The sequence below is a fragment of the Lineus longissimus genome, chromosome 4, assembly GCF_910592395.1.
Source record: "Lineus longissimus chromosome 4, tnLinLong1.2, whole genome shotgun sequence".
Classification (NCBI taxonomy): domain Eukaryota; kingdom Metazoa; phylum Nemertea; class Pilidiophora; order Heteronemertea; family Lineidae; genus Lineus; species Lineus longissimus.
The window spans coordinates 3,608,082-3,633,505 of record NC_088311.1 but is presented as its reverse complement, the minus strand read 5'-3'; the positions used below and the strand labels follow the sequence as shown (position 1 = coordinate 3,633,505).

General features: G+C 41.3%; 2 protein-coding genes across 4 annotated transcripts; one reads left to right on the top strand and one right to left on the bottom strand.

Moving 5' to 3' along the window:
• Positions 1-64: 64 nt before the first annotated feature.
• LOC135487175 (CAP-Gly domain-containing linker protein 4-like) lies at positions 65-14,501 on the top strand. 3 transcript variants are annotated; one of them, XM_064770655.1, is made up of 14 exons: positions 65-211; positions 5,098-5,422; positions 5,973-6,228; positions 6,559-6,702; positions 6,796-6,995; positions 7,293-7,428; positions 7,692-7,832; positions 10,534-10,665; positions 11,000-11,123; positions 11,352-11,455; positions 11,709-11,735; positions 12,376-12,454; positions 12,692-12,804; positions 13,184-14,501. In XM_064770655.1, the coding sequence occupies exons 2-14, from the start codon at positions 5,120-5,122 to the stop codon at positions 13,402-13,404; spliced, it is 1,980 nt and encodes a 659-aa protein (XP_064626725.1). In that variant the 5' UTR covers positions 65-211; positions 5,098-5,119; the 3' UTR covers positions 13,405-14,501. The 3 variants fall into 3 exon arrangements, with proteins under 3 accessions (XP_064626725.1, XP_064626722.1, XP_064626723.1); XM_064770652.1 differs by lacking the exon at positions 65-211 and adding an exon at positions 2,551-2,927; XM_064770653.1 differs by lacking the exons at positions 65-211; positions 11,709-11,735 and adding an exon at positions 2,551-2,927.
• A 1,142-nt stretch (positions 14,502-15,643) lies between these two features.
• LOC135486463 (ethanolamine kinase 1-like) lies at positions 15,644-19,738 on the bottom strand. Its single transcript, XM_064769258.1, has 8 exons — positions 19,530-19,738; positions 18,792-19,066; positions 18,302-18,463; positions 17,891-18,033; positions 17,340-17,426; positions 16,802-16,962; positions 16,211-16,293; positions 15,644-15,906 (listed from the first exon to the last, which is right to left on the bottom strand). The coding sequence occupies exons 1-8, from the start codon at positions 19,644-19,646 to the stop codon at positions 15,834-15,836; spliced, it is 1,101 nt and encodes a 366-aa protein (XP_064625328.1). The 5' UTR covers positions 19,647-19,738; the 3' UTR covers positions 15,644-15,833.
• Positions 19,739-25,424: the final 5,686 nt, after the last annotated feature.

Sequence of the window (25,424 nt, the reverse complement as noted above, 5' to 3'; positions counted from 1 at the left end):
GGAGATAATTACATTGTACAAGACTACCAATTAGCCTGGCAACCTCGTTCCTGTTAGTGGGGTCAAGGCCGGAACAGAAAAGTTTTGTTTTCTTTATAAAATTACTGCTTACTGCTTTATTTTTGCTTCAAAAGTGCTGGACTTGTGGTAAAGTGAATATTAGTTTATTCAAAAGGGGAAAGATAGAAGGAGAAGGAAATCCAGTTTTGCTGTGAGTATCAAATTCTTCACTCTTTTCCGTGTCAAATTATGGTCATGTAGGCCTACAGGGTGACACAAGACAAGAGATTAGAGAAATTATCATCTGTTGTTCTGTATGTTATTGGAAGAGGGCCTGACTTGTTGAAATTTACCATCCCCGATCGTAAATTATGTAGATTCTCTTACATGTTTATGATATCGAAGGACATGAAAAGTGGGGAAAGCTTTTTTCCTATTGGTGGGTAATGATGTCGCATCCACCCTGACATGTTATGTATGATGTACCCTGTTCCCAATCCCATGGCGGTAACACTGACTAATCACCCTGGAGAATCAATTCTCCAGCTTGCCGAGAGTCTCATCTAAATCTGTGTAATAATGTGTATTCAAGGCGGGCCCTCCTACTTACTAAGCAGTGGTGCCTGGTTGATTGATTCTCTCGGTTGCTCATGATGGTTTGTTGCACTCACTTTATTGCCTGCCTACATGTAGGTTTATGAATGCTCCTTGACATTCCTCTAGCAGGTACATTCAGAATGCTACCTGATCACTTCGTTGTTTTTTGTTGCTGCATATTTGTGAAGTGCATGTGGAAATAGTTTACGTTATATTGTATGAAGATGTGTGGCAGTCTGGTTAGGTTTGAGTGACCATTCTGGTGAAGGACTGCTTTGGTATTGATGGCAGCTTCTGATTACTTCACAGCTTCATTGAGAGAAGTCAATGGTTTCTCTTCAATGTGCTCTTCTGCTATAAATCAACATCATAAATCAACAGAAAGTAATGCTTGGCATCCACCATTAAATGGATCTTGTGCAATTTGTGAACATGCAATCTTACGTACCATGATATCGACATTCCAATTTGCACATTCATGGTTAGCCAGCTAAAGGGTTATGAACCTCATGATTACTTGATTAGATATTCCAATTACCGGTATTTAAGAAGACATAAAGATGAACATTTTAAACTTCAGAATGGCCAAAATTTGTTTAAGGGCATCCCCTCCTCTCAAGTTAACACAAAACACGTCAAATGTCTTTGTGGAATTACAATTGGTTTGTGATGAGAGATCTATGCCTGTCATGTCACAAATCCAACCTGTTCATTTTACAAGTTTGGGCCTCTTCATTGCTCAGTCATCCCTGAAAATTTAATAGGAAAATGAGTCCAAAGTTTAATTATCTTGAAAATTTTTCTGAGATTTCAGTGTTGAAAGAAATTGTTGTTCAAAGCCAGGGCAGATGTTAAAAGTTATAAAGCCGTGGCATATTGTGTTCTGGGGATGGCTTAGAAATACAATGACCTCAAAGCTTTGATGCTGTTGGTATACTCCCCTGTGTCCTGGGCAGTAATATATGATGTAATCAATAATTCAAACCATGATAATCATCATGTTTAGAAAAAACCTAAGGCAAGGGAACTATGGTTGTTTTGGGTAAAACTGGTCTTATTTGCAAGTTCTTGCTTGTGTATGGTGATTCTAGACCTGTCACTAAAATGTCATTATTTGCCAGGATACAAAGGGTTAAGTGGTGCAAAAACAAACTCCCTTATGCAAAGATTACTGGGATTGAACCGATGATAAAATGTCTCTTTTCTTGTTGAATTTACTAAATAAATACTTCAGTTCATTTGTATACTTTGTGTAATACTTGTAACATGAATAATAGGCTAGCGTACGGTCCTAGACAAACTTTTGAGTGAAATAGTACACTTTCTGGACTACTTTAGAAATTCTATCTGTAATTGGTCACTGCATGTTGAGCCATGAATTCAAGGCCCAGTGGGTTGTCAAATTTTTAAATGTTGTCACACCCATGCCGCTCTTCAAATGTTGTTATATTTTCATTGGTTGTGAAAACCCATAATAAGAAAAGAAAAACAAAATTTGGTTAAGAAAATGTTCAGATGGCATGACACATACATGTAAAGACATTTAATTACATGACTCCTAGGTCTGCGCTTTCAACAACACAATAGGCCTAGGGTCTGGACAAGTGTCCTGACTGACAAGAAATTAGACATGTCCAACCTTGTACATGCGCCTATTGTCGTTATTCTGACAAGAATGGTCGGACTGTCAAGTCATTCTTTGGCCATGAAATAAATGAGCATCATGCAGGGAAGTGGGAAGTGCCTTTGACTATTGCACGTTGTTTATGTCGCATACCCTCGGTACTTGAATTGAATCAAATTTGCCAAATGATAAAAATTCAATTTGACAATATTACGGACAAATTATGCTTTTGTGTGGTATCAGTTATTGTCATTGCTGTCAAATTCAATAGGATTGGGTACACACAGATCATCGAACCGACAGTCAAGGTTTACATTATGTCCATATTCAACGAGTTTTGGAGTAAGTAGTGGATGTTGGACTAAAATTGTAATCTGGACAAATTTCAAAAGGCAATTGATGTTGGATGACGATTTCAAAATTTGTTTGGCAATGAGATTTTGACAAGTCAGTGGAGGTAATATCTTTCGTCTGATTCAACTGCAAGGTTTTTGGAGGACATCAAAGTGAATTTTATGAAGTTGTAGTAAAAAGAATGATTTGTAAAACAATTGTTGGATCAATCTACAATCGATAAATCTTTTCTCTGGATTATAAGAGTGTCTACAATGAGGTATCAACTGAGCAGTGGGAATGTTCTGGTCATGTCCAATGTTGACATGGAAAAATATGATGTTTACTTCTCTGAAGGTAAATGGCATGAAAGGTAAGCACTACACTCTGTTTTTCCTTCCTCGTATGCTCGGGATTATTGTTATACTCTGGGCAAAAGAATTTCTTCTCCGATCAGAAGGGACACACAGGTAATTTGATTCACCCATCTGGGAGAGGGTCACATGTAGGGTTATAATGGGATAATCAGTTGACAATATGATGGAAGTTGATTGGGGATTGTATACTCATGTAGGAAACTTGTTCCCTGTTTAATATGTGAGGTGCGGGACAACCAACCCCAGTATTTTGTGCCAGCTAGAATTCTTTTTAGGTTTTCAACTCCCAACTGGTGACAAAACTTGTTTGAATAACAAGATCCTGACCTGGCTAAAGCAAAAGCAAGGACAGGACAGAGTTTGGCATGTATAGCAAACAAATGTTGTCTCATATGAATTTGTCATGGCTGTTTACAAAACTTGAAAAAATATCTGCAAGAATATTTATATTATCTGCCAAATATTGTATTAATGGTTTGTATTGATACATGTTTCTTTGTTATCTGACATGTTCCTTTTCTTCAGGTTATGATATAAATCATTAAGTGAAGGACCATACTGTTTATGAGTCCTGAGTGGGTCATTCATGGTCACCCGTGCATGGCAGGCTCTTTGTTCTGGATGGGTGGCACACTGAGTTATTAGCTCGATACATTGAAGGTTGTGATGAACAAGCTGGGGCAGGGGCCTCGAATCGAAGTTCCCCGCTGTCGGGACTATAAAATCATGCACGGTTATTGATAAATTTTGGCAATATCACCCCTGGCATTAATAATTGGTAGGATAAATGTAACTTGTGCATGATTTTAAGTCCATATGTTTGGTGTTAATTTTTTATTGATTTTATTGATTGGCCGATAAAAACATATTTGAATAGTTTTTGGTAATGCTTTTTAGCTAGTCAAAGGGCTTGTCTCGACTTGTGAAACATTACATAATAATTTATCAAAGGTGTATAATTGTATTGTGATTACCTATTCAACCAAACAGATTTAGAGATTAATCTTATCAAAACGTCCCCTGATTAAAAAACCTGAGCCAACTCGGTGTTATTGCTCTAATATAGTCTTGAATAATAATAATTCACATTCATATTGTCAGACTTCAACAGTAAGAGTGTGGACTCCATTTTTATTGCTGTTTTCATTTTCCTGCTCAATCGATTTATTTTGGAATAGAAGTGGATTTGGATTGACCTTATCCAGTCATTTTTTGGTAGAATTACAGATACAACTGTATATTTTACACATCTTGATCCAATAATTTTTTCGGATTTTGAAGTGCTTTTCCCTTAAAAAAATTGGATTATTTCTTGCATGGCTCCTGTTGCTTGCAAGTCCTGATGATAAAAACTGTAAAACTGTGGTATTTCAGTCGCGTGTAATATGTCTGGAATTTAGACTAAAGCAGTTGTTTGCAGTCACCTGCTGAAAATTGCAATTAGTTTGAAGATTTTGCAGGAGCATCTTTACCTAGAGGAATAGAACTGGTGTAAAAGTTTTGTATTATCAAACAACTGCCTCCTTGGAAAGGATTTCATTATTTCAAATGTGCGGAAGTGGCCTAGTCCAAGACTGGGCAGTTTAAAGTAACTTCACATAGGAACATATATCCCTTGCCAGGATTCCTAGCTGCATGCTAATATATTGAAGGAATTGGACCTATGCAGTGATGTCTGTCTGTAGCGTCGAAGTCCACCCGCAGTTGTTTTCAAAACGGTTGTCAATATACGAGGGTGACGATGAGAAGGAGTTCTGTGACAGTTTTGAGGATTCCTGGTTTGAGGATTGCTCATACTTAATAACCACATCCATAGAGTAAGCACTTTATCACATTAAATTTAATCAACCTCAGCTCTGACCTGTCCATGAGGTGGTTTGATTTCCAGAAGGAAAAACATTATCTTTCAGTACCAATCGCATCTTTAACCACCAAACGTATATAGAAAATGATTGTTAACAATTCATTTCAGCCTTATGATCTCCCTTATTAGTTCTAGAATACACTCTGTCCCTAATCGTGAGTTGAGCTTGACACATCGGAGATCTTCATCAATGGGCTGAGCTGACCTGAATTTTGAAAGCTTTGCACGTCTGCCTTTACATTAACCGCCCCGGCTTCCTTGGTAGCATCTTTTTAACAAAATTTGTGTTTTTATCTTTCCAGAATAAATGGTTATGCAAATGAGATGACACTAACAGACGAGGAGACAGATCCTGTCAATGACGCCGTCGATGATGCATCCAATTCCAGTGGAGGCTCGGCCGAAGTTAGCGTCAAATCTCGAGAAAAGCCTTTCATCCATTTAGCCGTTGATCCACCATTATGCCACACCTGCCAAAAGTTGGATCTAACATTCTTTGACCCTAGCTGTCCAGGATGTTCCGGTATCTTAGCCAATACAGAACAAACTGGGATTCCAGAAATCTTTGCGATTTTGCGCCAATGGACACCACAGTCGCAGCAAAATATAGAGACATTGATAAAGGAGGTGTGTTTTCAAATTCAAAAATACTGAACTGACAAAAAAAATGAAACCATAAGATCATTCAGTTTGACCAAGAATGAGTCTTTCTTTATCCTTGTTTAGATTGAGTTAGCGGGTTCAACAGACGGAATGTGAACCTGTGATCATGGAATTTAGTGATGTTTTTCCACCATGTTCAGGTGTCGATGAAATGAGTCATGCAACATGGTGTCTATTACTGTCTGGCTACCTCCTGCTCTTACAAGAGTTTTCAGTGTTTGGGTTGTTGAACCAATTGGTTGACTGATTCTCAAATGATGAAAATGAAGGAAACATAGTCTTTCCTAGAAAAGGAATAAGAGTATCTCCATAATGGGGAGACAATCCCGACTTAGCCAGGCACCCCTGACCTCAGTCCCCACAGGAGGTCGTCACATCCTCCCTTCATGGCACGAAATTATTAAGTTGCATGTACTTAACAAAGGAACATCATTGGAAAGACAGGTCAGACGAAATTGACTTGGCACTTTAGAACTGTCAGAAAGGACTTCATTTTTCTCGTCTCCTTTTTCAGATCCTACAGCGAGGGGCAAATCCAAACGATCGGGATGGTCTCACAGACATGACACTGCTTCACTTTGCTGCGAAAGCTGGAGCCCACGGAATGGGAGATGCCACGGCAGCCTGCAAGGCAGTGAATCTCCTTATCTCGTCAGGCGCTGATGTCTTCATCAGATGTCGATGGACGAATATGTCCGCACTTCATTATGCTGCTTATTTTGACTGCCCAGCTGTGATCCGTGTTCTTTTGAAAGCTTCCAGGGGTATAGGTTAGTTATCATGGGCATGGAGAAATCCTGACTTCCCCTCAGAGTTCTGCATTGGACACTGGAAACAGGAACTAAGGTAGAATAAAGGGAATCTGGAGAAGGTCTGTTGACCTGGAAAGGCAGGCATTAAACAAGTTATGGCATGAGTAGACATGGGGCACACAAGACACGGCTGGCTGGCACAGACTCATGGATGCCATAATGCTGTGTATAGAGCAACGGGTAAATGACGATGATGGTGTCTGTTTGGAATTGTGAAGAATGACTCCTTGAATGAAAACTTTGAGAGAGGTAAGTGTAAAGTAATTGTATTTGCTTGACTCTTTCCAGATATTGATTGCACATGCTCTGAGTTTGACCACGGTGCAGCCCTCCATATTGCTGCTTCCAACCTGGCCTTTGAAGCTGCTAAGTGCCTGATACAGAATGGTGCCAATGTGTGTATCAAGGATGATCACGGGAGGACACCATATGGTAGGATGAATGTTTACTTGGAGGATATACTAATAAGGGAAGTGAGTCATGCCAGTGTGATAAATACTCAATCTTGTTTTTCTCTCACTTCAGATGTCCTTCCAGATTCAGGTCATCCTGATACTAATTCCGAATCGGGTCGTCTCGCTCTTAAAATGAAGAAAATGTTGTCGGAAGCTGAGCCAGCCACGCCCAAGAAACAGCCAGCCAATTATGACCTTGTACCTGGCAAGGTGACTCTGCGAGCCCTGGGGATAGAACTGGGGGAGAGGGTTGTTGTTGGGGGAGCAAAGGTAAGGGGTATTAGTAGTAGTAGACTAATGGTTGTTGGTTGTGCCAGTGGTGATGCAGATTAGCTAGGGTGGAAAGGGAGTCTTCCCAGAAGAATTTTGCAGTCCTGACAGCTTTCGTCATATCAAAATTGCTGTTAATTGACCTTATAATTATGGAACAAGTCACTTGGGTTGCAACCCATGTTTCTAATACTGGTTCAATTTCAAGACAATGCTGCAAGCTTCTCGTTCATCTTGAGGTGACTTTATGTATCTCATTTAAGACAATGCTTTTCAACTTGATTGTTTCTATTGCAGCATGGCACTCTCAGATACTGTGGTCCGACCGAATTTGCAGCTGGAATCTGGGCCGGAGTTGAGCTTGATGATCCTGTGGGGAAGAATGATGGCACAGTTGGCAATATATCATACTTTGCATGCCCTCTCAAATATGGTATGTTCATTTCATTGAAACCTGCGCTTTTGGGAAATTTGCTAGCAGTTCATTGAAAAACTAGTTTAGAGAGCTTACACTATAAAACGCCATTGGGCAGTTAACCACTGCTGAGCATGTAGAATGTAGAGGAAACATGAGCCCATGAGCATCTAAACCTGTAACGTGGTCATTGTTCAAAGCCTTACTCACAGCAGAAAAGTCACAAACGCCCTCCGAAGAAAATCCTGCCCAACCTCAAATTCTATCTACTATTACTGCAGGCATTTTTGCACCGATGAGTAAGCTGACCAGGGAGGGAATGCGGCCGTTGGGAAGTCCATCAAAGTCCAGTCCAGGTGTCTCACCAGTTCGTCAACATCAGCGGGTGGATGTGTCGCATGTCGGTGCCAAGGTTGACACAGGTAATCCTCAGAAGATTTTAATTTCTTTCTCCAATTTGTGTGTAAGTGTGGAAGTTTAGCCACTAAACTTATGAAAGGATTCTTGTCAGGTTTTGTTCTGAAAATCACCCAGATCCAACTGAGATATTAATCCTCACTAATAACTCAGTGGCACCAACACAAGTTGTCAGTCACAGTCATTCTTAAAAACTGATCTCGTGACTGTTTGAGAGGTGCCGCTTTTGCTATTGCTATTGCTTATTGGCGGTCAGATCCCAGGCCAACCATCTTTTGACAGGACCATGACACAAGAGAGGACAGCTCCTTAAGTGGGGTCCTCTGGTTGTCCATTGCATTACAAAGCACCAAACCGATGGTAGCTTTCTATACAAGTTACTTCGGATGCGTCATGATGGACATTTCTGTTCATTTGGCTATCTCCTCCTGGTGTGTCTTCTCAACCAGCTTTTGATTATCAATTTTTGGCAGCACAAAGTTGTAAAAGAACGACACAAAGAAATCTTTCAAAATATTCAAATTTATTTAGCATGATTGCTCTTCAATAGGATTGTTTCTTACAACAACAGTACATTCTATATGTACTTCATAAATCATGTTGTGTCACATAAAATAGAAAGCTTGGGGAGTTTGGGCCAAGTCTGTAAATCAACAATAAAACACAAAGGTACAACAAAGTTCGACACATGATCCAATTCCAGTTGTTTTAGAAATATTTATATTTAGCCAACTCTATGAACATTAAACTTGTGTCCCCAAACCTGTTCATAACCACAATGATATTGTGGCTTGTTGTGCCACTACAACAAGACAAACATGTAACTCATTGAGTTGAGTCACATGCTTTAAACCGAGTACTTGGACACAGTTGTACTGTGTAACCAATTATTTTAAAATCATTAATCACATGTTGCTTCTTGAAAGGAAACTCTGCTTCCAATCAAGGCTAAAATAGTTGATATAAATCCTAAAGGATCAACGGTTATAAGACTGATGCAATAAAATCTGCATGGCATTGGGTTTTTTAATGCCCAATGCTGAGTCATGATGTCATTCTTCCTCAGCAAAAATCCAAAGAACATTTATCTGCTTTGACATGCTTAAACAGGTAGGATATCCTTTTAAAAGTCTTCCAGTTCTCTAGAAAAGCATTACAAATAGATATCCCAAATTCTCAGAGGAAAATCCATGCCAAAACACTGTAACAGTGTAACCACAAATCAGAATACATCAACATAACAAATTCTCTTTTTCTTGTCAGGAGAATTTCATCATATCATGTCACATTAACTGCATTGTTATTTTCTCCATGTTCACTTGCACTTGTGTCCTCATTTCCCTCGCCCTCTCCATCCTCCGTGCTATCATCATCATCAGAGTTTGGTCCAAAAATCTGACAACGCAAGTCTGTCAATTCGTCAGCTTTACGACAGGCGTATTCGTAATACATGTTCCGGACACCCTCCAAAACAGCCATACGTAACCGTAAACTGTATCTGAATGACCGCTGCTCGGCCTTGACAGCTCTATGATAACGTAACTGAAGGTCATCAAGTCTTTGATTGAGAAGTACGATCTGCTGACATGACAAACGGAATTTATGCTCCGTGTGTTGAAGGCGGAAATAAACACTTGGTCGATTTCTTTGGCTTCTTGTCTTCGGCATGATTGTCAGGGGATCAGTGGACTTGGACCTTTGGTCTATAAAACTGTGAAAGAAAAAGAAACTGTCAATATATTATGAACAGGGCTAGCCTACGAGTGCCTCAGTCTTTGGAATTATCTTCGTGTAGGACCTACATGTATTGTATGTATGAAAACCTAGCAAAAACAGCTGAAAATGCATTCCAAGAAGAGTAATTTTCTGTGATCATCTCACCTGCTGTTGAAAAACTGGTACTGACCGCCCTTACTCTCTGTTACGAGGAAGATACTTCTCCATTTGATAACTTCAGCAGGGAGTTAAATCCCTCGTTAGAAGGTGTTTTATTAACCCGTTTTAAACAACATCACAGATTCTATTCTAAACTGACCTTGACCTTTTGCCCAATCATCAGCACCACCACGCGACAATTTTTGAAACTAAAATGTTGTTGGCCGATGCTGTCAATCTCCCGGTCTTCTGTCCGTCTGTCGAATTTTGCATGCACCCGCTGAAATTCTCACATTTTAACGATGATCACCATTGACGACGCTTGGAGAATGACTGGCGAGCCAACTGTGGCAGAGACAATAGGTTGGGTCAGACTTGACACTGGTGATCACCATTTACGACGCTTGGAGATCGAGAGCCAACTGCGACAGAGGCAGTAGTTCGAGTGAGACGTGTCGGCGATGGTCACCATTGACGACGCTTGGAGATTGACTGGTGATCCAACTGTTGCAGAGACAAGTAGGTCAAGTGTACTTGACAACGATGCTCACCATTGACGACGCTTTGGAGAATGACTGGCGAGCCAACTGCGGCAGAGACAGTTAGGTCGAGTGAGACTTGACAACGATGATCACCATTGACGACGCTTAGAGAATGATGCTGTCTTTGAACGAATGCTTGATTGTGACTGTCTCCAGTCACTAAGAGCTGTCCCACAAGTCCAGTATCAACAAAGAACCAGTTTGGTCTCAAAAAGGTTAATTCTACCCTAAATTGTTTTAAATGGTGTGCATTTATTTTATTGGACTCGATGTTTTCTCATCTTTCTAGGTCTCAATCATGGTAGGACGTCTTCCTATGGGTCCGAGTTGGGAACAGACCTCGAGCTTGGTGATCGTGTGGTGGTTGCTGGTCAGAGGAAAGGAATCATCAAATACATTGGAGAAACAAAATTCTCACCTGGTAGGTTATGAATTCTGTCATGATGGGACAACGTCACAATCAAGTTCTGATCGTGTTTTGCCTGTTGTTCTTGGTACCCTGCTTGTTGAAGATAAGATAGCAGTCATTATCTTATTCTGGTGCCTGGCACATTGTCACAATTACTTTATGGTGGCAGGCCTGTTTGTTGCCTGTTTCTTTGGAGACATTGTCACAGTCATTTCATCATGCATTATTCTGCAGGAGCTGGAGACATTGTCACAATCAGGTTATGAAAGTAGGCCATAAGGCCCTTTAACCTGAATCTGTCCTTATTCCAGTTTATTTAAAACTACAATCTTTGACTCTCTTTTAGGGACTTGGTATGGGATTGAGCTGGACCACGCTGTTGGAAGAAATAATGGGACAGTGAATGGTGTCCATTATTTCACGTGTCAACCAAAACATGGTGTTTTTGCACCACCATCGAGGGTTAAACCGTAAGTACAATGATACCTCTCTTAAGCCGCCACTTCTGTCAGCAGGTCACACTCTCTAATTAGGGACAGTGGTTTTGGTCCAAAATCTGAGGTCATTTCTGTTCTACCTTACCTTTATATCAGGACACCTCTCTATTAAGGACAGCATTTGTAAGTCCCAATCCGGCCACTGCCTGAGCCCCCAGTTAACCTTCCCCTATTCTTATAGTTCTTGTTATTATCTTGCAGTTGGCTTGCCAGCATATTAGGTTCAAATGAATCACTTGACACCTACAGCCAGAGCCTGGACCAAGAACAGCAGCTTCAACAACCAAAAGACCATAGATTATCAGGTACGTTTGAAAAATAACAATAGGCTGCATTACGTGTTGGCTTACATGTGCATTTTGAAAATTATGTCTCGGTTTATCACATGATCTCAATCTCTATAAAACCCATTATATTCCTTTGTCGTGAAATTGAACTTGGTTGTTATTGACCTACTTACAAAGAAGGACAATAAATCCAGGCGAATATGGGTGGTCTGTCATTAAGGGCCCTTGCAATTAAAATTTCTGTCTAATCGGTGTCTGGCTTTTTCCTTAGCAAAGTGGGATTCGTCCCCCAAGACGCGTAAGTTTGTGAATTAGATTATTTAACAGTTTAACAATGAAGTCACAAGCAAACAGGTTTCGACAAGATGGTTGACTTGAAACTGAACTACTAAGTTAAATCAAACTCAGGTTCAGGTGAATATGTAACAATTGCTGTCCTCTTCACTGTACTGATAGCACATCCACTTGCTTTTATCCCCTGCTAAGTAACGTGCTAAGGCGAGTTTGTGGATTTCTGGTGCGAGTGCATTTATCGACATGATTTCAACTTAAATCTGACATTGCTTTTTTTCTCCATCTGATGGTACATACAAAGCTCAAATAAAACTTCCTATGCAACAAAATATTCATTCTACCAGTTACTGCTTTGGATGCAGTTTGTTTCTGCCCTGTTAGATGCTATTGACCACCTCCTTCCCAGCTTGTTCTGCCACTGTACAATAAAGTTAGGGCCGTGCCTCATTGACTAGACTCCTGTTCAAAATCGTTGAGGAATGCTCTGTTGTAGTGTGGTTTTTCCAAATTTCTTTTTACATCGAGAACACAGTACATTTGTATCTGACGTCTTTTATCTCAGGGGGCCTCACCAACGACTTAAGCATATTAGAACCTTAGTTTTCACACAGTGTACCAATTGTTTGTGTTTCCATCTTCTTCAGGAGGATTTAAAAATGCATCGGGTAGTCTGACCAGCCTTCAATCATCACCCAGCAGAGCATCTACTGCAACCAGTAGTCGGTAAGGAAGTGAGAGCCAAGTATCTAGAAACATTGTTTTCTTCCTCAGTTTTTGGAAAGATGTTCAGATTTTGAAATTGAAGTTATTTTTGTAGTGGCTCAATAACCCACTGCCATTTCCCCAAAAGATCCTCTGCCTGATTGACAAAATGAGAGGCATTTATCATTGGAGGAATAAAGCAGCAGTGAATTCTGCCATCAGGCCTTATTTTTACATGCATTGTTGTGTCAATTTCAGGCCACAGAGTACAGGAAACATGCAGAGACGACATGGAAGGCAGGCACAACCTGACTTTTCAGGTGATCTGAAGTTGAGGGAGAATCTCAGTGTTTTCTGTAATGGAGAGCTTGGTAAGGAAATAACACTTCTATATCGCCCAAGAAAACATTTCAATGAAGAACATCACATGCCAGTTATGGGACTGACATAACATACTGGTATTGTAGCATATGAAGGTTTCACTTTTACTGCCTAAATAGAGGGATCTTATACTTGCTCTGGCAAAGACACTTGGGTACAAGAGACCACAGCTTTTAGTCTCATCCGACAGTCTTTCTTGGATGAGCCAGGAATTTCCATACCTTGAATCCCTGCCCGTGCATCTGACAAAAACAATCCAGTTTCTCACCTGGGACTTGAACTCGGGCCCATTGTCATTGTAGCCAGCAGTTTTAACCACTAAGTTATGCGTTAGATCACAGGTTTTAATAATCCTTCAAACTTTTTCAGGTGTCATCAAGTACATAGGACCTACAGATTTTGCCGAGGGAGTTTGGGTCGGTGTTGAACTGAGGGTACCAAAGGGTAAAAACGATGGAAGCGTCCAAGGCACGCGATACTTCACATGTAAACCAGATCATGGGTTACTTGTAAGACCAAGTAAGGTCACCTGCCGAGGCATTAATGGAGCAAAACTTTTGGGCGATGTTACCCAGTATCTGGAACGATGAGAAGTGTGCATGTTTAGTTTGGGACAGACCGGCACTGTTGCAATTTCATTCTCACGATCAGCTGTATGGACATCTGAACTTCTGAAGTTCAAGAAAGGAACTCTAATCAGTTGGTGAAAATTGAGGAGGACTCTTTGGAATATTGGTGCCTTTGGTATGAATAATCAACTGGATTTTCCATAAAAGGCATATGACGGCTGTAAACATTTGCAATTAGCATCTGCGTCTGTAGGGGGGAAGAATCGTTCCTCTTTGAAAAGATATTGGCTGTCGTTGGTACTGCCTTCCAGCATTTTTAAAATGCATTTCAACAGAGTAGTTCATTAAACCTTGCACTGGTTGCAGTTGAGTTAGGTGTGATAGATAGTAGGATAGATGATATATGATATGGTATTGAAATCAAAATGCATGTGAAGTATACAATAGGAGCATATTTGCATTTGAAGCCGAATGTTTATCAACCGAGTAATAATGAGAACCTACATATAAAATGTTTGACAAAGCATAGAAGATCAAAGTGACACCAATTACACCCGAGTTAACATAGATTTGACAGTGTCACATTTGGAATAAACAAGTTCGACATCGGCGTTGAATTATGTAGAGATCTTTAAAATATGCCATTACATGAAGCTAGATTTGCTGAGTTTGTACTTCTAAATTATCATTATGTTTATTACAAATTTTAAGATTGTCCTGATGATCAGTTTGTTTTGTTATGTGGTCTGAAATTATTTTATTGATTTATTGAGAAATGCTATTACTTTTTATTTCAATTGAAATTATGTTTTGAACTTGTAAAAAATCTTGATTTTGTCTAGTTTTGAGGGTATAGTAGTGATATAAAGATCATATAGTACCAGTATTTTATGGGCATGGTGTTATCCTAATGAATCACTTTTTACCATACCCGTTTAGTTATGCAACTAAATATGATTATAACCTCTAGAGTATTATTTTAACCCAGTAGCATAATATCTCATTTCTATACCCATCTCTTTTATCAGAATAGATTTTTCTATCCGTGCTTGGTGCCTGTTATTGTGTTTTTTTATTTTCTACTTTGACATATATCAATAAACTGTATTGACAATGAATGTAGTGTTTCTCTGACTCACTTTGTGGTCCTCTTTTCAGTGCCTCATGGCACAGAATTGGCCCTTAATCTCAAAGTCACAACCCGTCTGACTGGATGTGTTTGACTGGTCCCCCAATTGAGCCTCGCTACCATAGTCACATCCAGTCTGACTGGATGTCTTTGACAATCAATGAGCCTGCCTTCCATAGTCACATCCTGTCTGACTGTATGTCTTCGACAGGTCGCCCCAATGAGCCTGACTTCCATAGTCACATCCTGTCTGACTGTATGTCTTCGACAGGTCGCCCCAATGAGCCTGACTTCCATAGTCACATCCTGTCTGACTGTATGTCTTCGACAGGTCGCCCCAATGAGCCTGACTTCCAAAGTCACATCCTGTCTGACTATGTCTTCGACAGGTCGCCCCAATGAGCCTGACTTCCATAGTCACATCCTGTCTGACTGTATGTCTTCGACAGGTCGCCCCAATGAGCCTGACTTCCAAAGTCACATCCTGTCTGACTGTTTGTCTTCTACAGACCACCCCAATGAGCCTGACTTCCATAGTCACATCCGGTCTGACTGTATGTCTTCGACAGGCCACCCCAATGAGCCTGACTTCCATAGTCACATCCTGTCTGACTGGATGTCTTTGACAATCAATAAGCCTGACTTCCATAGTCACATCCTGTTTGACTGTATGTCTTTGACAGGTCGCCCCAATGAGCCTGACTTCCATAGCCACATCCTGTCTGACTGTATATCTTTGACAGGTCGCCCCAATGAGCCTGACTTCCACAGTCACATCCTGTCTGACTGTATGTCTTCGACAGGCCGCCCCAATGAGCCTGACTTCCATAGTCACATCCTGTCTGACTGTATGTCTTCGACAGGTCGCCCCAATGAGCCTGACTTCCACAGTCACATCCTGTCTGACTGTATGTCTTCGACAGGTCGCCCCAATGAGCCTGACTTCCATAGTTACCTCCTCTCTGACTGTATGTCTTCAACAGGCAACCCCAATGAGCCTGACTTCCATAGTCACAAGCGGGGAGAGCATAACCAGGAGGGGCTATGGACAAAGTCGAGGAGCAGAAAGGAAGGCATGGATTCTCGAGGAGTGTCGACCGGGTCAACGAGTAAAGGATAAAAGCAAAGTTTTAAACTAAGATCTTTTAAGCAACTTCTAGCAATTTCTAGCAAACAAGTTCCCATTGTTCGAAATCGTGATAGACAGATCTTACAATGAAATAGGCGTTCGCGTTGGTGTTTCGTGGGCTTTGCGACAACTCCCTATGACGGGAGTCGCACGGATTAACCGATATCTGATTTTGTATTTGCTGTGGATTTTCTACTCTGGGATTGGCATGGCCAACATTCGTTCCCTGTGTTTGTAATAGTACTCAAGTCTTGACACACCAACTCTGAAATATCAAATTGAAAAGCGGGTGGAAGTTCAATAGTATCGATATTTCTTTGTTTGTATGTACTTTTTTTTGCAAATAGACGTTAAGGCATTTGTATTTTTTACTTAGCTGCTGGCGCAAGTTGCGACGTCACATGGGTAAAGAGCTCTAGATTCTAATATATGACATCGCCGTATGCGACCTTTTGGGAAGAAAAGTGTAGTTCTGCATCTGCACCTGCCCGAAAGCTTACCGCCCCCCCCCCCCCGCCCCCCCCCCCCCCCCGGTTAAATACGGCCGGGAATACGCAAAAAGAACTTACTTTAGAAAGAACGAGTTGTCTCCATGGCTTGTTGGTGCCGTTGCCAACAAAGTAGCCATCATATGCCAGAAATAGTTGAAGCCCTGAAAGTTTAATGAAAGATTATATAGGCCTAGGTAATGGGAGCTGGACTGAGGAGCGGTATTCGTGTCATTTAGCCTGAGTCTACCGACGAGAAGAATTCAACAAGAACAACATTTACGAAAGATTGATTACCCCTCAAGAAGAACACTTTTTTAGTGGAGGATTTTGTGATGTACTATTTGGACGATAGATGACGTTTACTCTATTTTTCATGTTACTTCACTGATTTTTGATGACGCAACTAAACCACTCCTATAAACGGGAAGTTCATGGGACCTTGACTGGGAACATGACGAGAGTTGGACGCCTACATGTACCAAAATATCCTTCAAAACAGATATGCTACATGTATATGATTTCGGTTTTGCTGGACATTTTGGAACCTTGACCACGCCTATCTCCCTAACACTCTGGACGCAGTGGACCGGTCTGGTCCCTTCCAGGGAAGAAGGGTATCCTGGATGACGAATGCACTGCCTCGTGGGTTTAATCGCCCCCTTAACTTACAATATCAGCAATTTCCAACATCGTTAAGTATGTCGACAACACTCGTTCGTCCACCTCCTCCGGCTCCCCGTCAAGTTTATTCTTTTCTCTGAAATATTCCATCATGAACTCTCTCTTAAACTCTGGGGTATAGTCCAACCCCTCAGGGTCTGGGGAAAAACCTGCAAAACATTAAGAAATTATGTGAACTGTAAATATAAGTTGGTCCAGAACCGAAGTCATTTTTGATTGGACATTTGTCAACTGACCAAATCAATATCAATTACCAATTTGCTTGGTATACATGTACATGTATATATATACTTGACTTAGAAGGTTGGTCGATCGGGGATATTTGCCTGACTGGTTAATTATTCGTGTTTAATGCTGCTCTTCCAACACCTTGCTAGAAGACAGGTTTACTGAAAATGTCACGGTGCCAAGCTTATCTTCTATAGTTCTAGAGCAAAAGTCTATATAAAATCACAGATTTTGAATTTCAGAAAACTGCAACGCAATGTCCTTTCGGACTAAACCGGGCATTTCTTGTCGATCTCACCGTAGGCTGCGGACCCTAAGAAACCAGCGATATCCAAAATTGGCATACTGATACCAGCACCTTCATAGTCGACCAATGTAGCTTTGTCTGAAAAGAGATAAAGAAGCCCACTGTTGTGGAAAAAGACGAAAAAGACAGGTTGTCCCCACCCCACTGAAGGCTGGCAGGCGAGAGGGCACTCGCGGGGCAGGTGGATATAGCACAAGGATATAGCATTTTAATTCAGATACAGGGATGACATGACTCGGATCGGCATAAGCATATACATTGTATAAACCAATATGTACTTATACAATTACATGTATAAAACTATAGGCTGAATATTACTTGTCATCGCTGTCATGAACAATAATGGATTTGGCCTTTGACCGAGTTATTTGATAGCCGTGTGATCGACATCCTATGCCGGGACTTGTCGTATGATTATTAAAGGCCAGGTTCCTTTTTTTACAAAATTTTGAAAATTAGAATCGAATTAAAAATTGTCCACCATTGTTTGAAAAAAATGTGCGTGCGTACGTGTTGGTGCGCGCGCCGGCTGATACACTTACCATTCTCTTCATCGTAAATGACGTTAGTTGGGTTACAATCGCCGTGACAAAGCGCCTTTGGGATACTTTTTACTCTTAAGAGCTCCATCAACATTTTCATTTCTTTTTGACGCTCTTCCATAGAGGGCACTTTACTGTTATACCTGGAAAAAGCACTACCCGCATCACCGTCGAACGCAGATTCTTGAACGCATTGTTTGTAGAAGTTTATCATCCGACGAGGAACAAAGCAGCAGGAGAGAAGTATAAGAAACTACATAAATGTTATCATTTCCAATGTATGTCTCCCATCAAAATCGTTATAAATATCTTAATTTGTAAAATTGCCCTTATAGGCCTTTTGATTCAATAAATGTTCTTTTCTTCTCTCGGTTGATCGTTTGACTTTATATCATATGTTCATTTTCTTACCATTTCGTGGTCTCCTCATCAATGATACACTCAGGCCAAGGCTTCACCACCAGTTCTTCGAGAATGACTTCAATATTTTTAGCTTTGTCGATATTGTACTTCTCTACGGCTTGCTTGTAAGTCTTCTTGCAGTGAACCTTGGCCATCTCCCGAGCAATTGCCCTTAAAATGATAATTGACCAACTCAAATTTCTTCAGTGTCAAGTTCGCCTGTTCGCCTGTTTAGGTCAGGCAAACTTGGCCTTGCCACCAATTCGCCATCATTCTGAGTTGGCAGCTCTCGAACCTTTATGTGTCAGGCATCGCAATTATGCGAGTTCTGGCAGTCCTCAAATTGATTGAGCTGAATGCTATAACCTTTGAGATGCGTCGCCCAACTATTGGTTAAGTTTTGAAGTCGCCGCTTAAAGGCCCACTTCCACTATTAGAGTCACGGACGGACTCTTACATCGAAGTAGATTTCAAGTTATTCATGTTGATCACGACTTACTTGCACAACTTGATATCTCGGAACGCGGACAAATCAGTCCAGAAAAATGTCTTTCCTTTGATGAACTGGAACAATAGCCCGTTTTTGAAGACGCAATAAACAGTGGGACCTATCTCCCGCTCCGCGAAAAGCTTGGAGTTCTTGACTTCGACATCTCTCTGCTGCCCGAAATCTAGGTCGGTGCCGAAGATTCTTGCCACTATCCAGTCATCGTCCTTGTTGTCTTCGTCGATGAAGCAAGCCAGCATGTGGTTCGAGTAGCCTTGGGTGAGGTACTGTAAGCAAGGATTGTGGTCAGTGATCCAGGGCCAGTGATAAATGGTCTTGCCCGCTGATTGAGGACACAACAATCATCAAAATATCTTGCTCGACAGATTTTTTTCACAAAAAAACGTCCTCAAATTTAAGGGTTAATAACTCTATTTAACTTACCGGTATTTATAATTGCAAAATGTAAATTGAAATGAAATTCACACGGCGATATGGATGCATATACTTCGTTTTGAAAATGTCATGTATCCATGCATGCGTTAAGTCTTTACACCATGAAAATAATGCAAGTCCAAATTCGCAACATGCCATGGGCGTGGTGCTATGGCTTGAGAATCTGAAGCGAATTGTAAGCAATTTAGTATTTGACTAACAATTTCCTTCATGTTGAATACTACAATACTATATAAAGACAGCACCAACTTTCTTAGTGAAGGCTCTCCATTCAGCCAAGCATTCCTCGCCTACCTTAAACTTGATGTCTTCGCTTTTCCAAGTTGGTCGGACAACTTTCAAGACATCTCGAAGTCCTTTCTCATAATTCTTCTGGTCTACAACAATATCCAATTCTGGTATAGCAGCCATGGCTGAGCAAGGTATATGTATTGACTAGAAATTTTCAATCTGCAATGACCTGATTTGCGAGCAAGGCCGTGTTTGCTTTTCGTACGACTTGTTCGCGGATTCAGATGATCATTAGCTCGATTTATCAAACAGGTTAAATAGGCTTATAATGACATTTCCTTGATCTAATCAATGAGTGAACGCCAACTGTGTCATGAGTATTGGGAACGGCAAATCATGACTTCAACCAGTTTTTGTTTTAAACTGTGCACCCTTGCCGTCATCGTTGTGTTGACTATTATAACATAGATTGACCAGAATCAGGTAACCACAGGAATTAGTAAAAGTAAAAAGAAAGACTGACGGTTTAGTCTCGCTGCAGATTCTACCTGTCATTGGCAAGCACTAATGCACCGATCTGTCTCCACGATGGGATGTGCCCCCAGTAATTTTTTTCCCCAGAGCTTGCACTGATGTTTGTCTCCAAAGGTGGGTTGTTCTTCCAGTATATACACCAACTCCCAGAGCTAGCACTGATCTGTCTTCAAGATAGGTTGTTTTCCCAATACACCATCGTACAGTGCTAGCACTGATCTTTCTTCAAGATGGGTTGTTCCCCCAATGCACTATAGGCCCAGAGTTGGCACTGACCTGTCTTCAAGATAGGCTGTTCCTCCCCTTATACTACATGTATATCACCCTGCAGAGCTGGCTGTCGCCAGATAGGTTATTCCCCCCAGTACGCCAACCATCAACATCGAGGAAAGATTATAAAGCTGAGGTTGTCCGCAAGTGGAATTATCTCATCCGGCTAGGAGGACTAGAGACGTGATTTGCCTTGCGTGCACATAATTCCGTGCAGCTGTCTCATTAGCCCACTGAAATAGGCTTCGATCCGCTACGCTGTACACTTGCAAGAATTCGTCTCCGAACCCCAAATAAACTCCGTTTAACATTCAAACATGAGGTGTTGTTAGCGCATCAACACTGAACACCATTTAACACCTTCAGCAACGAACTACGTAGATCTCCGCGGCCCAAATCCCCCTGAATTGGTTATCGGAGTCTCATGGACTTCATGAAAGAACTATGCCATTGCCATCTTCAGTGCAAGGTAAGAACTCAAAAGGCCAAACGGTATTGGCACGGTATTTTCAGTTCCTACTTTGCCCTGAAGATGACGATGGCGTAGTTATTTTATGTAGTCCATGAGACTCCGATAACCAGCTCAAAGAGGGGGGTTTGGGCCACGGAGATCTACGTGGTTCGGCGCTGAAGGTGTTATGAAATTTGAATAAATTTATTTGTCGTCTGCTGTGATGCAACTGTTGACCAATCAAATCAACAGGGGACATTTGCTGCGGGAAAACAAAGTGTATACTTGGCGGCGACAGTTCGTGGATAGGTAAGAGGGTCGGCGAGGTCATAATGTCCAGGACAGGTGGCTGGGATGCGGATTTATTTAGTATGTAATCAGAGAGACAGGACAATTTGCTGCGATTACAACATCAAAGAGAGATGGATGGGTGATGACGCTGTGCTAATGGAGTTTTCTTTACCCTGGTTCGTGAGAGGTGCAATCTGGAGTCGCGAACCAACGGCTGCAAAAGGATGATGAGATGCAGCGGCGTGGCTGAAACAAAAGATCAACGCCTGACACATAGTTAGGGTTGTATTAAAACCCAGAAAGTAGTTTCACCTTCGTCACCAGCAAGTGGTTTTGCATCCCTTATATATAGTCGTAAAACGGCGGCCACCTTACTGAATTGTCATAAAAACAAGTTTCCTCATTATATGATTAACCGAGTCACTTGATTCTCACCGATCCGAAATTGGTCAACAAAACGTGATGGCAAATGACGGAATCAGATAAAAGCAAAGTCAAAGATATTGTTTTCATTTCTTTCATCCACTTGGTCTGGTTGCTTTCACTTCCGCTGACTTTGGGCCCATTAGGAGAAGAATCTGAGATTATGGAAACAATCTAATCAAATCACCCCGCACATATCCATCCCGAATCAAATATTCCATTTCCAAGCAGGGACCTTCTCAAGATAGGTGAAGAATAGGCATAACCCCTTTGGTGCAACACTTTGATCTCTTTGGGGAATGTAAAAAACCGCGGACAAAAGCTCAAGGGCTCCTCTATTTTAGTTTGATCTACCATAGATTCTAATTAATCTTCTTCGGTCCGTATATACCATGCCGGGCCGTTTACACGAGACCAAACCGATCTTGATCGATCTGGATTGGTCTCGATTGGTCTCCGTGTAAACGCGCACGAATGTGATCTGGGTTGGTTCGATGTACATTCGACGTCATTCGTGACGTCGCGAGCGATGTGATCCGATCTGGTCTGACCGGCTTTGGTTTGGTCCCGTGTAAATAGCCCTACCGTGCCACTATAAATCGGTCTGATTACAATACTGAAAACCCGTTCTCGTTTACTCTAGTTTCATCTTGTACCGGAAACGGGGAACTTTGAGATGGCCCCGCCTCCTTGCTGAAATTGCGCTACAGTTTGCAACCGGTATTAATCGAGTCTGGTTCGTTTGCTCTCCGTGGCAAGACGTCCTAACCAAGACTCTAAGCAAGACTCCGAGGTTTCCAGTTTCTCCTTAATGTAGCACGGGCATGCTCTTGACGGCATCGTAATAATTTACCAGAGGAAATACATGGTTGGGTGTCGCACTTGAATAACTTATTCCCATCAAGATGCAATACATTCGAGTCAAAAATCTTTGATTACAAGCGCACAGGAGAGACAAAAATGGTCGTTTTGTGTTATTTGCACGGCAAGGATTGCTATTTGTACAGGAAATCATTCAAATAACAGTAACGCATTTTGTCATGGGTTTGATTCGTTCCAAGTTTATTTCCTTTAATTTCCCTTTGTTAATTACGTTGATGAAAATCTTTTCTTCCCACATACTAGATTGAATGGATATCCTTCATGATGAGCACCGCCTTGCCATTGTTGAGTTTGTATGATTCATGAAATAGAGAACATTTGCCAGACATCCTGATGAGCAGAGATACCTTCACATTGTTTATCCACCAAGTTATCAGGTCTCGTGGATACAAATTATGGAGGTAGTTTTGTCTGTTTCTGCAATGTAACCCTCATCCTGAGGGCTGTTAACCAGAGTGCCAGACCAGCCGTGTTTGTTCGAGTTTACATTCTAACATATGCACACGTGGCAAGTTGATGTTGCAAAGGAATGAGTAGGTTTAGAAAAAGCCTCTCGCTCTTTGTGGTTTATTTCACATGTTGTTATTTTCAGTTTGTGCATCAAAATGCCGGGGGGAATTGCACTGGCAATTGTCAGCCAAAGAAAAGTTTCCAGCTTTCAAACAGGGATGTTTTGCATTTCCATAAAGCGGATCCTTCAAGTTCATTGTTGGGGCGAAAATAACTCGGGCAACAAACTGCTCCTGAGATTGCCAAACTCTAGCGTCCGTACCACATAATAATACATGTACTTAGAAAGCGTTTCGTAATCTGGGCGCGACGAAACGCGCTCAGAAAAATCGCTTACATGTAATATACGTGGATCCCTGGCAGTCTGTAGATGTAGTTCAAGTAGGCCTATAGGTCATCTTGTGTTTCATAATCCTATATCAAGTCGGCTATTAACAAAAATATCAGAATACTGAATCGATTTATCAACTGGGCATTGTTATTGACTTCAATGGATGTTGATTCACCTGTAATCAGTGGCAATCACCGTTAGTAGCACTGTAAGCCATTGCAGGCAATATAAACATGGGACTTGATATCAAGAGTCCAATATTATTCCTTTGATCAACAATTAAATATTGTCATGCAAAATATTTCTGAGCTTTTTTTCAATCAATGAAACCCAACTGAACACACTGATTTTCACAGCATCAGCTTCCCACTCAGTGCAGTGATTGTTTTCGCACTGTCCCCTGAAATACCGTGACATGAGAAATTCCGAATCGCTCAAAATGTTCTGCAGGTCCTGAATCAAGTAAACATTAAACGGCCGCCTCTTCTGCCATGATCTATTAACTGGTGAGCCATTAACAAGACAAGTATATGTTACCTGCTTGTTAAAAGCCCGCGTTTTTCTTGCCTATTTGTTGCAATTAGCCTTGTAAACACTAACGAAGGGTAGGAGATGCTTCTGAGATATGACTTTCTGCGCTAATCTGGCATCCCAAACAGTCACGAAGTACATGTAGGCCAACTCCTATACCTTCTATTCGCCCCACCATCTCTCTTTTCCTTGCGCTTCAACTCGTCTTCTCCATGTCACACCCTATCTATCCCTTCTCCTCCCCCGCCTTCGTCCTTGTCTTACGTCAGCCACCCAAGTCAATCTCGTTTTACTTTAACTTCCCAACCCCAGCCTCTCGTCCGTCCCCTCGCAGTCAGATGAAGTATTTGTCCCAACGACAGCCCAATTACCTCCGGCAAGTAGAAAATCGAATGTTACGTGTCGTCAAGGGAGCGCAAGAACCGTGCGCAAAGATGCCTTAGATGGTGCCAAAAGTTTTAGTCTTGATAGGCCCACTTGGAAGGCCCCTATATACCGAAAACACGTAATTTCTCGGGGACTGCGAGCGCTGCCGTCGGACCTTGAACAAAATTTGCAAGTCTGTTATTGACTTCTCAATATCACAAACCGCCTATCATCTCAGAGACTTTCACTTTTCTTTACCAAACCAGTGATTGATTATGTTTAATTGTCACCTAAAACAATATGTACGGAGCCGAAATGATTTCCAGTTCTATTTATCAGCGGGCTAGTAGCCGAATCCCCAAGCTCCAATTTACCGTTCTCTAAGACAATCCATCAAGTAAGAAACATTAAATGACGCAAAAGCGTTTTATTTTAATTTCCCGGTGAATATTGATAATAAGCAAAGGAAGAAAATATAATTTGCAAATAGATTTATAACATTTTGACTTTGAGTCTTTTCCAATTATTGGTTTGGATCAGGTTGCAGAATCGCAATTTAAAGATATGAACGTCGAGCGGAGCCAGATCTCCCTGAGAAGTAAGTAAAAAAGTGTTTTTCATTGCGAGATGAAATATAGATTACCGTATGCCCCAATATACTTCTTGACCACGTGATCATTTAAACACTCATATTCTCATTTCCAAATGACCAGCCAATCATACCATACTCGAACAGACGACAATGTATAGTAATTATCGCTCCAAGTGACCATGTTGGTAAACATGGCAGGCCATTTCCTCCTTGTAATTGCAATGGCTCCGTTTTCGTGTGTTATTGTTTTATCCGGACCCTTGCATCGGGTTACTGTTCATTGATACTGCGTGGCCAGCAAAGTCAATCTCAACTTCATTTCTGCGCGACAAAAGGAGAGAAAATAAGAGATGTACGAAAAACAAGCTTTGCGGCGACGGTGGTTCACGTTCGGTAGAGTTGAATGGAGACATAACACAACGAGCAAAAAAATAAGACGATTGTGTCGTGCTTGTCTAACATTTTTGTTAGTTACATTTTAGAATCTCATTATTTCCCCCGGGATAGTTTCTTCCCTATCTATACGGATCTCAATACTTTGAGGCCGTTGTGGGTTGAACCGGGGCATAGTTTGAGTGACTCAGATGTGTCTCATTACCTGAGTTATCGAAAGGTAAAGTGCTGTAGATGAAACAGTCCGCCAAACCTGAACATATCGCCTTCAATTGACACACACCTGCAGTATCGATGTTTCTTTCCTCCTAAAACAACACGATATCTGAAAAACTAACATCCAAGCTTCTTAACAACTCAGTAAAAGCTGTGTTTCACGGGTGG